This window comes from Phyllostomus hastatus, unplaced genomic scaffold, assembly GCF_019186645.2.
Source record: "Phyllostomus hastatus isolate PE091 unplaced genomic scaffold, TTU_PhHast_1.1 phas_scaffold_200, whole genome shotgun sequence".
NCBI classification, from domain to species: domain Eukaryota; kingdom Metazoa; phylum Chordata; class Mammalia; order Chiroptera; family Phyllostomidae; genus Phyllostomus; species Phyllostomus hastatus.
Window position 1 is genome coordinate 3310210 of NW_025334016.1, and position 12766 is coordinate 3322975.

At 37.9% G+C, this 12766-nt stretch overlaps 1 protein-coding gene across 1 annotated transcript in view; it reads left to right on the plus strand.

Annotated features, from left to right (window-relative positions):
• The first annotated feature begins 208 nt into the window (after positions 1-208).
• Positions 209-12766, plus strand: part of TSPAN7 (tetraspanin 7) — a 124368-nt gene continuing 111810 nt past the window's right edge. Inside the window, exon 1 of the mRNA XM_045860516.1 lies at positions 209-330. Within this exon, the coding sequence (XP_045716472.1) occupies positions 250-330 (81 nt within the window). The 5' untranslated portion in view covers positions 209-249. The remainder of the gene's footprint in view (positions 331-12766) is intronic.

Here is a 12766-nt window from a genome sequence, read left to right on the forward strand (position 1 = left end):
TCTGAGCCTGCTCGATCTTAACCTTGCGGGAAGCCTGCTCCCTAGCATAGCCAAGGCTTCACCCCAGCTCCTTCGGTTGGTCCCCGGAGCTGTGCGCGCTCACGCTAGAGTACGGCCCTGCCTGCGTGCGCGCAGGGCCGCTCGCCGCACGCGCCCCCGCCCCGCCCCACCCCGCCCTGCCCCGCCTCCTTCCCCCCTCCCCCGCACGCCCGCCGCCTGCCACTGCCGCCGCCGCTGGAGCTCTGTAGTATGGCATCGAGGAGAATGGAGACCAAACCTGTGATAACCTGTCTCAAAACCCTCCTCATCATCTACTCCTTCGTCTTCTGGGTGAGTGGCCACGCCAGCCCGGTGGCCGGGGCCGTCGTGGATCAGTTCGTGCAGTGATGCTCTAAGAAAGGAAGGGGAAGGAAAAAATCCAAACCCAAAATCCAATCTCGACCCCTTCTTTGAGGAGAAAGGCGCAGGGTCCTGGGCCAGGGCTGCAGGATGGCGGGGTGTATTGGGGATGCTTGAACGCTGGACCTTGCCCAGCGGCAGGCTGCAAGAGGCTGCGTTGTGGCGGTGACTGCAGGTTGTCGACCTTTCCACAAAATTTTTAATGCATTGATTTATTTTTTTAAGCTTTCTGGATAGGGTTAGTTTCTGGGGAAAGTTGTGGGTTTATTCCTCTATTCTCCTCTCTGGTCACCCCCCCACCCTCAACCTCCCTTAACAGTCTGTTCATAGTGCCCATTGGAGCTAACCGTTGGCCAGCTGGGAACGGGCTCAGGAGCACAGGGTTTGATCCCAGATTCCTGGTTATTCCTAACCCCGCGGGGCTGCGCGAGAGGGAGGCTCCAGGAGCCTTGTGCCTGCCTGGCAGGGCAAGGGTGACCAGAGCCCCTTAAGCTCACTGATGGAAGTGGGGGTGCCACCGCCTCTGCGTGAAAACGCACGGAAGGGAGAGGTTCTTATATAAACCAGAGGCATCTCTGAGCTTTCTTGGCGACTCAGGAGATGGGTCTTGGGACCCTTTCCCACTCCCCTTCACCCTTACACTTTTCATTTGATCTTTCTCTCAATGCGTGAGCTCAATCTGCAGAGTCCTGGGGGAGGATCGCCACCACTTGATGACAGGAATAGCGCCCCAACTCCCCATCTAAATGGTGCTGCTACTGGCCCTTGAAGCTCAATGCAGAAAGGTGACGTCAGTCCCTCAGCCTAGGTCTGGGAGGGGGTGCTGCGTGGTACACCTCGAAGAGAGATGCGCTCTGCTGAGCGCAAGCGGGTGGGGGAGGAAGAAGAGGGGGCTCGAGGCTGTGCCTTACCTCATCCTGTTTGGCAATTCGTGGAATCAGTGCTGGGCTGACACAGCAGTGATTCACTTGGAAGGGTGGGTGGTACCTAAAGAACATTCCCCTTTATTTCTCTTTCCATGTGGAGGGCCCCTCTTTCCTCAAGTTCCCCATTCCCACACCAAGACACAGCCACCCTGCTGAAGAATAAATGTCTGTCATTTCCCCCACCCCCACACTTTCCCCAATAATCTGGGTCATTTCAGCTTCCAAGGCAGTCATTTTGAAAGCTGAGGCTCTGTAGAAAAAGCCAGTCCTGCCTTTGGTTGTTTTCCTCCTTGCCACCACCCTCCCCCACCCCCCAAATAGCCCTAATTTTGGTTTGAAACTGGGCACAGTGCTCTATAAGGTACCAGGCTTGGCTTGATGGTGAATGAGGCAGGCTATTTCTAATGATCAAGGAAGGAGCTGAAATTTAATAAGGATAAAAAAATACCTAAGGCTACCCTCACCCCTGTGGGCATTTCCTTGTCACTGGCATTGGTGATTCCTGAGGTCAGGTAAACTGAGCCCTGGGAACCAGGCATGCCAAGAGCTCTGCAATGAGACAGAATAGGTTAACTGGTGTATGGCACAAGGCAAACACAGAAACGCACTTTATTTGGACTGAAAATGACACAGGTTGAAAATATTCAGAAGTGAAATTGTGAGCTATGCACAGATCATTTTATGTCTAGCCTGGAAAAAGCAATAATGCATGCTGCTTGCTGAAACTTCCCCGATAACCATTATTGGAAACTGTTTAAGCTTTTTCTTTCTTTCCTTAAATCTCTTTGTGTTTGGCCCTTAGTATTTACTTGAATTCCTATTTGTTACTGGAGTAAATCATATGTGTGATTATTTTTAGCTTCCTGAAAAATAAGGTTTACAGTGTATACAAAGGAGTGTTGTTCTTTCAGCATCACTGCAGGCTGGTAAAGGAAAGAGTTGTTTAGACATGAGGCTTTTCATGTGAGGTCTTTAATTCTTCTTGCTTACCTTACTCCTCCCTATATCACCCCAGAGAATCTAAATGCTTAATGTCCCTAAAATGTATTAAGTTCCTTGATGCCTGCATTTTAATTTTTTTCCTACGTCCAATATTTTTATAGTCTTAAATGAAATGTTTACCTGGAACATTTTCAATAGTTTACATAGCACTCAGTAATCATTTTCTACTACCCAGCCAAACAAATGAGATCTCTTCAGATATGAGAGTATTTAAATACCACCTTAATAAACCATGGTTCAAATGCTGTGTTTTCCATTGTATCTTAAAGGAGATTCAATGGAAATATTTTCTCATTTTTAAAACAGCCTTATGGATATATAATTCACCCTTTTTAAAGTGTAAAATTAGGTGGTTCTTAGTATATTTACAGATAGGTGCAACCATCACCTCAATCAATTTTAGAACAGTTCCATTACCTGAAAAACAAACCCCATACCCTTTAGCTATCATCTCCCTTTTCCCCTCAATTCCCACCCCTCCTTGCCCTAAGCAATCATTCATCTACTCTCCACATATAGATTTCCATATTCTGTATATTTCATGTAAGTGAAATTATATAATATGTGGCCTTTTGTGAATGGCTTCTTTTACTTAACATAATGTTTACAAGATTCATTGATGTTCATTCTTTTTTATGATCAAATAATACTCCACTGCAAGACTGCATCACATTTTATTCATCCATTTGTCCATTGATGGACATTTGGGTTTTTTCCCCTCTTTTGGCTGTTATGAATAATGGTGCTATACACATTCATATATAAATTTTTGTATGAATGTGTTTTCAGTTCTCTTCGCTGGGAATCACTGGATCATATGGTAACTTGATGTTTAATCATTTGAAGAACTGCCAGACTGTTTTCCAAAGTGACTACCCCATTTTGCATTCCCTCAACCAATGTATGAAGGTTCTGATTTCTCCACATCCTTGTTAACATTTGTCATCCAACTTTTTAATTCTAGCCCACCCTAGTAGGAATTCTATGTAAATGGATCCTTGATTTTCCTTGATTTATGTTTTATTTTCAGGTGTATAGAAGAGAAAGGAAAAACACACCTAGGAGTAAGTTACCCTGTGCTTTAAAGACTAGCAAACAATGCCTTGCACATAGGAGGTTTACTGAGGAAATATTTACTTAATGAATGGATGAATAAATGAAATTGTATTGACTACTCTCAGGCTCATTTATTTATTTCTACTCGCCTCAACTGGGAGGTTTTTTTAAAACAATATTTCCAGTTTTATTGTGGTAATTTAAATGTGTTCATGAAACTGATGCATGGAAACATGGGAAAGAGGACTTTATAAAGACTTGCTTATCTTAATGATAGTTCAACAATTATACTTTTATGATCAGCTAATTTCCCATACATATTGGTTATCTAAAATTTTTATTGAAATTTAATTTGTTAAGCCTGAATAAAAAAGGTATCTATCTCTCCTGTCTTAATACAAAACAAAACATCCCTTCTTTATGACAAATACAATTTTTTCAACAACAGGCAAGAAAACTTTATAAATATAATGCTTAAAAAGTAAATTCTGGCCCTAGGTGTAGTGGCTCAGGGCATTGAGTGCCAGCCTGAGAACCAAGGGTTGCTGGTTCGATTCCCATTCAGGGCACATGCCTGGGTTGCAGGCCAGGTCCCCAGAGGGGCCTCTCACATGGATGTGAGAGGCAACCACACATCCATGTTTCTCTCCCTTTCTTTCTCCCTCTCTTCCCCTTTCTCTAAAGGTAAATAAATAAAAGCTTTTAAAAAAGTAAATTCTGTTTTGATTTGTAAGTTTTTAATATGTTTTAAACATTCATCTGTATTTTAAGCTAAGATTTAAATCCACTGTAGCTAAGTCCACTAAATAATATTATGAAAAGAAATGCTTCATTCCAGTGTATACTGGATTTGATTTCTTCTTTGGTTATCCAAGGAGGTAATTAGCTATCAATAGTGCTATCAAAATATCTTGTGGTAAAATATGAGTGATTGTTTTTTTCATTTGAGAACCATCACTAGTCTTGTTTGGAGAATATTTCTAAAAATAATAGCCAATTTTATTTTGTCATCAAGAAAGTTTAGGTAGTTGGGTTAAAAAGAGGGAACCAAATCTTAAAAAGCAGTCCCTAATATTTTATAAAGTGTTTGAATTTGGGTATATATTAAAGCTTATACTTATTATTTTGCATGTCAGTGTACTTCAACAAACACTCACTGAATGTCTTTTATATGCCAGGTATTACAAAAGAATGCTTATCAATTTTTACTAGCTGCTGCTTTCAGCATTTTACCTTAATTTCTAAGTAATTTACTTATTCTACTACTTTTTGACTTTCCAGTGTTAGGTATTATATATTATCTTCCCATTATGGAACATTAATATTTAGCTCTCCTACCCCTTTCCTCTACATTAAAATATTTCCTATATTTGGGCAGACCCTAATATATCATTTATCATTTTATCATTGTTGTATATCATTTGAGTAGAGCAGCAGTCAGTGATTACATTCATATGACTAGTAACTTTCTGAAAAAGAGTGCATGGGAGGTTATATTTTTGAGGCCTTTCAGGAGTGAAAACCTTATTTTGTTCTTGTACTTAGTAAGATAGTTTAGCTAAGTATAGAATTCTAGTTTGTAAATCATTTACCCTCAGAATGTTTCTGTATCCCTCTGTCCAAACCCCTGGTCTTCTTGCTGTTTTGTTATCAAAATGTTATGTTATTTCAGACTTTTCTAAAATTCTTATTTCTTCTATGAAAGCTTTTGGAAAATTGTTCTCAATGCTCTGAAATTTTACAATAATATGCCTTGTTGTATGTTTATTTTCATCTCTTTCCTGTGCAATGTTTCCATCTGGAAACCCAGGTCCTACAGTTTGGGGAAATTTTCTTGAGTTTAAAAAAAAATTCTTTCCCTGTTCTCTCTCTTTCGATGTGGGAACTCCTAGATGGATCCTCTAATTTTTGCAGTTGCATTTTTCATTAGTTTTATGTGTTGATTTCTACCAGCTCCTTTTTGAGGTCTGAATGTTCCTTTATCTAGCATCTTGCTCTTGTTTCATAAGTGTAATAACTTTTTAAAATCCCTCTGACAATGTTAGTGGGATTTTTTTTTAAGGTTTGCCTTTTTCTGCATAGTTTCTTCCAAACTTCTTTGTTTCCTGGCATATTAAAGACTTACCTCAAATTTCTGGTTATCATTTGGTCTCTGTTCTGTACATATTAAAAGTAGAACACTGAAAAGCTGATTGGAAGCTCCTAGCATGAAGTGGGAGTTTGTTGATTGTAAGTTGGATGATTTGGCTAGGCAATTGAGTTTTGGAAACAAGGTCAATATCTTTAGGTATATTTATCTTGGTCCAACAATATTTCCTATAGAAGAATCTTCCAATCTTTTCTCTGGATGAAGAAGATTAGTGATATGGTTGTCTGTTTCCACATGTAGTATATAAACCTTTGTTTAATCTACTGTTTCAAGTAGAGAATCCATATCCACTGCACTTTTGTTCTCCAGATCCAAAGACCCTCTGTTTCACCCTCCCTGGAAAATAAATATCTGAATCTATGCTGGAATATGAGATAGATCAGAGACAGGAAGTTGGAGGGAATCTAATTGCTTTTCAAAATGTTTTTACCAGATCCTCCTTATTTTAGACCCCTTTCATCCCTAATTCTAGATGTGCATGGAACTGCCTTTTGAGGGTACTTGCGTGCAAATGTTATTATTGGCTTTTCTCACAGCTGCCATAAGATTTGGCTCTTCCTCAGCTTCTAAAATATCACTGTGATTGTCTCCTCTTCCATTCTTTTTGTTAGTGTGGGTTAAAAAAACATTTTTGGTGTCATTTCAGTGGAGTTTTGGTGGCTGGCCAAAGTAAATAGATGTGTTCAGTCCATCATCTTTAACTGGAAGTCCTTTACATCTTTATCTCTACATTATATGGTCCTAACTAAGTAAGTAGTTGATTGTGAGTGATTGAATAAAGCAAATAAAATGGCAATAGTTGGACTCTTCTAGTAGATATTGTTATTTACTTTTACATTTTTAAAAAGCTTTTTATGTCAAGAGGAGTGTTCTAGGCTGGAACAGGTATAGTAAGTCATGTCCTCTTTTAAAATCATCTGGTCATCAGGGACTGGGGTTTGACAAGTGGTGATGAAGCTGTGAAGGTTACTGTGCTTTTTCTGCTTTTCTAATTTCTACCCACCAGGTGAAGGCCTATGTGTCTTCTGGCCTAATTCAGACCTTTCTGGATTAATTTAATGTGGAAGCAGCAGAATTTAAATTATAGTGGGGAGTGGGGGGGGCTTAGTGTTAAATAGGTTATTGCTCTGCTGTTTTTCTGTTACTACAATGATAACCCTTCATGTTTATTATAGGACTTGTACATTATAATCTGAGCATTCTTTTCTTATTTAATTAACTTTACTTCCCATATGCAATATGCAGTTATGTTATGTGCACCAGCTTTAATAGCATTTAGGGAATATTAAGTCTTTTCTACTTAATAGTTGCTTAGAAACTAGCTCAATTTTTGTCCAAATAGAATGAAATAATTTCTTCATTTTTAATTATAGCTAGAGTTCTTGATTTGACCTTACCTTGAGCTACATTATTTATGATTCATTGGCTGTTGAGCATTATATACTATTTTAAGTAAGCACCTCAGAGGGTGCTGATAATTGAAAGTCATCTGTGACTGTATTTCTTTGTTTAAACATGTTAAACCCTTGACATAGGTGACTAATGCACTGCTAAACCAATTTGAAACATTCTAAAAACATTCTTATGACTACCAATTTCTACTTGTTAATACTTTCACAAATTGGTAGTCATAAAAAAATCATGGGCATGTAAAGTACAGCATAGGAAATATAGTCAATAATATTGTAATAATTTTGTACGGTACCAGGTGGGTACTTGAAATATTGGAGTGACCACTTTGTAAAGTATATGATTGTCTAATCACTGTGCTGTACATCTGAAACCAATACAAGATAATATTGACTATAACTTGTAATTGAAAAATAAAATTTAAAAGTTTTAAAAAAGAAAATACAATGTACATTCTTATATCTCTTTTTTCTTTGGTCCCATTACAGCAGCTTCCAATTTGAGTTGTCTCCTCATGGCAAGCAGATTGTTGGATTACTGCTCTCAATTTTTTTTTTGGCGGGGAGGAGCTGTCATCCCCCTTGCCATGACAGAATGCTTTTCATTGTTGGCTGGAAAAATTTGTCATCTTTTGTGTAGGGCCCCTATATTCATAAAAAAAAAAGGATGTAGGGGAAAGAGATAAGAGATTATTTTTTCTTTGTTTTGTTTTCCCTTTTAGTTATTTGGTCAGTTGAACATGTAAGCATGTTACCTAGTTTGGTGATAGAATTGAGGATCACAATTCCACTGTGGAAGATTTTCTTTAGAGCTTTCTATAGTACATGGTGGGCTTTTTCATTATCTGTTTTAAGAGAAATTGCAAGTGCCTAATATTAGAAGATGAGGTGGGTCAGGCACAGGTACTAGATACTGGTTGAGCAATTTAGATCAGTGATTCCTAATCCTGTATGCCTATCCGGATTGCCTTAGGAGCCCTAAAATATATGCTTAGACTTACCCTAGGAGATTCTGATTCAGTTGGTCTGAAGTCAGTACCAGCATTGGTATATTTAAAATAATCTCCCTTGAGATTTGGCTTTGCAAGTAGGATTGAAAACCACTGATTCAGAGACAACTCAGAGTAATAGCAGACTTGGTTCATCTGGAAATCTCCTGGATCTGGATACAGCTAAGGATTATCTAGCATTGGTCTTGGCTTTGTCTGCTTTGCATAAAAGTCTTAACTAGGTCTCCAGCATCCCTTAGTAAACCAAAATGGCTCTGTCACTTTTAGGAGACCTTCCTAGTTGTTCCTAACTAAAGGAGTGCTCATCAGAAACACTAAGGGGTTTTTTAAGAGAGATGTTTGGTCTTATCTTATGAAGTTTCAATTTTAATTTATCTGGTGAGTGGCCTAGGTATGTAATTTTGAAAACTATCCCCAAGGTGATTTCAGTTCCTAGAAGGTGACTTTATGGTTCACGAAACAGTTTGTCATAGATAAAATCCATATGAATGCTTTCCTGTGCCTTGATCTATGATACCATAAAGCTACTCTGAGGAGAGGTTTCCACAAGCAAGATGAAGCCAATCTAGTATTTTTCTCACTCACTGAACTGGTGTCTGGCAATGGTCTCCAACTGAACTCTTGGGTTTTGAGGTAGTTTCCATTCCTTAGGGGGAATCTATTTCTGTTCATCTCTGTGCTGAGAAGTTAAGCATCTTAGTTCACCCTCTGTCAAAAGATGAGACTATTGTCCAATATATAAAACACAAAGCTGAATTGATTACTTAACAGAGTAAGAGAACATTTTGCTAGTCAAGCACAGTTTATGAGTAAAGAAGATTGCTGAACTCTTTAGAAACTGTGCTGGTATTTGGGGGTTGCTTTGGTTACAGAGGCATATGAGGTTGACCTTGGCCTTAGAATCATGGCTATTTGGGTGAGAATGTTGTTGATTGACTTTAAGCCACATATTTACTGCAGTGCATCTGCTGCTGATTGGTTAACCTTGAATTTTATGAGACACTAATAGTAATTGGCTTCCAGAAGTATGTTCCCTGAAGCTGGTTAAGTTGCCATTGAGAGTTAGATTTAGGTGAATTATCATTGATTAAATAGGTATAAAAGTGGGTGCTAGTGATTACTATTTATCATGCCTATTGAATAATCAATATTTTCTTCCCCCACCCCAAGTGTATAGAAACACTTATTCTTGCCTCAGATTACCAATTCTTGCTTCTCAGTGAAATAAGGTAGCTTGTGCAGCTCAATTACCATTCTTCAAACATCATCATGGTGATGTATAGAATTCCTCAGTCAGTTTATTGTTCTGATCATTCCACAGACACTAATGAGAGTTTATGATTTCCAGGAATTATATCAGGAATTTCCACAACCCCTTCGGGTTGAAAAGGAACCCAAAGTTTAATAATGAGGCTGGGTGGTAACTGTTCCTAAACATTCCTTTCACATTCTTGTCTTTACTTGTGTTCAATTTCTATTTCTTTTTTAAAAATAAAGGGTAGGTTTCTTAAAAAAAGATTTTATTTATTTATGTTTGGAGAGAGGGGAAGGGAGGGAGAAAGAGAGGGAGAGAAACATCAAAGTGTGGTTGCCTCTCACACGCCCCTTACTGGGGACCTGGCCCACAATCTAGGCATGTGCCCTGACTGGGAATCCAATCAGCGACCCTTTGATTCACAGCCTGACACTCAATGCACTGAGCCACACCTACCAGGGCTCAATTTCTATTTCTGATCAAGCTCTTGAAGATTTGTTCTCCCAATTTCTGTTTCATATTCTAAAGTGTATCACTCACTTGGTATTTTAACTCTTGCTTTCTATTGCAGGGGATTTGAAATTTGTCCTATGTGGTATCTTGGCTTCAACATTTGCCAGGTCAACTTAGGCAAGGCACATAGCCTCTCTGAGTCTTAGTTTCCACTTCAGAATTGAGAATATATGTGGTTACACACCACTGTCAAGTGTTGAAGGTGAAATGACTTTCAAATGCTTTGCAAAGTTTGATACACGTTTTACTGACATTATTCCTTATGGTATAGAGTGTTGCCTTTTTTCTTCATTTCTTGCACATGGGAGGTACTATGTCAGTATTTGTTAATCATATAAATTGATCATAACACTTTCTATCCTGGAAATTAAGGATGATTAGCTTTTTGGATTTTATAGTTTGTAACCAAAGAGAGCTGGAATTCCAGAAGGGTTTAAATGGGAACCAAAAATATAATAAATTTAGGTTGCTGAGTTAAGCCCTGTCGTTGGGAAAAGGGTTTTCCCATCTAGGATAAATAAATATAAACCTGTCACTTAAAATTAAATGAGGGATTGACTTCCCTTACTTTTTAAATTAAGCTTTTAATTTTATAAGTTTTAAATTTACAGAAAAATCATTGCAATAGTGCATAGAGTTCCCATATACCATACAACCAGTTCTCCTATCAGTAACATCTTACATTAGTATGGTGTATTTGTCACAGTTAATGAATCAAAATTGATACATTATTAATATTAACTAAAGTCCATACTTCATTAAGATTTTCTGAGTGTTTATTTAATATCCCATTCAGGCTACCACATTACATTTATGTCTCCTTAGACATATGTTACAAAGTCATGTCTCCTTAGTCTTCTTTTGGCTGTAACAATTTCTCAGATCCATTTTTAATGATGACTTTGACAGTTTTGAAGAGTACAGATCATGTACTTTGTACAACACCCCTCGGTTGGGATTTATTTGATGTTTTTCTCATGATTAGACATCCTATCAACATGACTTAACAGTGCTAATATTGATCTTGACCATCTGACTGAAATAGTTGATTAGGGTTTTTCTCTGTAATGTTATTCTTTCTCCCTTTCTGTACTGTATTCTTCGGAAGAAAGTCACTATGCCTAGCTCACACTGAGGGAGTGGGGAATCATGCCTCATTTCCTTGAGGGTAGAGTATCTACCATTATTATGTTAATTAACAAAGAAGATTTCCATTTAAAAATATTAAAACCAACAGTAAATATTTGCTTGAACAAATAGTAAAATACTAAAACCATTTGAGTCAGTTGGGAACTGGACAGGGATTCTCGCTTGCTATTGTTTATGATTTTATTTAACTAGTAAGTGCAAGAAGATCACAATAACTTAATGTTGGAAAAAGTGATAAAATTATCTTTTCATAGATGTGGTTGTTATATACTAAGAAATCCAATTGATTCTAGGGTTTAATGGTGCTTATACTATGGGGTATATGGAAGAAAATAAAGTTGGAGTCCTCAAATTAGTATGTAAAAACTTCTATTTGGTTTAAATATAAAAATAAAACAAAACCATGCAAGAAAATATAGAAATTGTATGTATAATACAGAAGTTGGAGAGACTGCTTTAACCTTACTGGAGACTCGGAAGCAATTAAATTAAAAATCAATGTATTTGCTCATAATTTTATAAATCACATGGCAAAAGCTATGGTAAAGTCAATTAAACAGCATGGTAAGATAAGGAGCTAATGCTAGACTGTTAACTAATTTACTGCTTTCTTCACTTAAAAAGTCTTGTTAGTAAAAAATTGCATTCTGATGTACGCTCCTTCTCATTTTGGACTGACAAGAATTTGCTGACCAGCACTGGCCCACTGACCACAGTTTAGGAATTACTGCTCTAGGGAAGGGTTTGGCAAACTGTTTCTGGAAAGAGCCAGATAGTAAACATTTTAGGCTTTGTGGGCCATATAGTTTCTGTTGCAAATGCTCAGCTCTGCCATTGTTGTGTGAAAACAGTGTAGACAAATGTCAATGAATAAGCAAAGCTATATTCAAATAAAACTTTATTTACAAAAAGAGGTGGCTAGCCAGATTTGACCTATAACTTGTAGTTTGCCGACAGCTTCTTTAGGGCATACTAACATAAGGAATCTATAATCTCTAGCCTCAAGAATTGAAGTTTTATTCGGGCCTATAGGAGTGGGAATAAAGCATACCTCACAATTTTTAGCTTGAAAGAGCTAGTCATGCACTACCCATTAAGGCAGCCACTTGAGCACTTCAGATATGGATAGTCCAAATTGAGATGTGCTCTAAGTGTAAAATACACATCAGATTTTGAAGACTTAATATGAAAACAATGTAAAGCACCTCAACTTTTATATATATTACATGTTAAACTGGCAATATTTGCACATATTGAATTAAATAAAACATTGTTAAAATTAATTTCACCTGTTTCTTTTAGTGTGCATATGTCTATTAGAAAATTTAAAGTTATATCTCCATTGGACAGCACTGGATTAGAAGTACTAGAAGTTTAAATTAAGTGCTGTGAGAGGAAGGGAGGGCTCATCTAGCTGGGGAATTTAGAAAGGTCATGTGGACAGAATCAAACTTAGAGATTGATGGGATTTTGACAAGTGGTGCTTTGGGATGATAATGATAGCTATTGGATGAAGGAAGTGGCCTATGTAGAGGTTTAGAGGAAGCAGTATGGTTTCTGTGTTTCAGACACGAGTAAATTTAGCTGTAATAAGAGACAAAGCATGTGACAAGTCCAAGTAAGTAGGCATAAGGCTTACTGTGGATTGGCCTCATGGGTTAGGGCTTTGGACCTATTTTGGCTGGTAGGGAGAGGAGTGGATGTGAGGTGGGTTCCAAGCCATATTTTGGAGCAGTGAATAGTAACTTTGGAAAATATTTATGAAACTAATCTAGAAACAGTAAGATTGGAATAAAAAATGACAAGAAGTGGTAAACCAATTTAACTAGCAGAGAACAAAGGTCTAATGTGGGTGACACTGGGAATGAAGAACAGAAGACAGTGGAAAGCCACTTTGT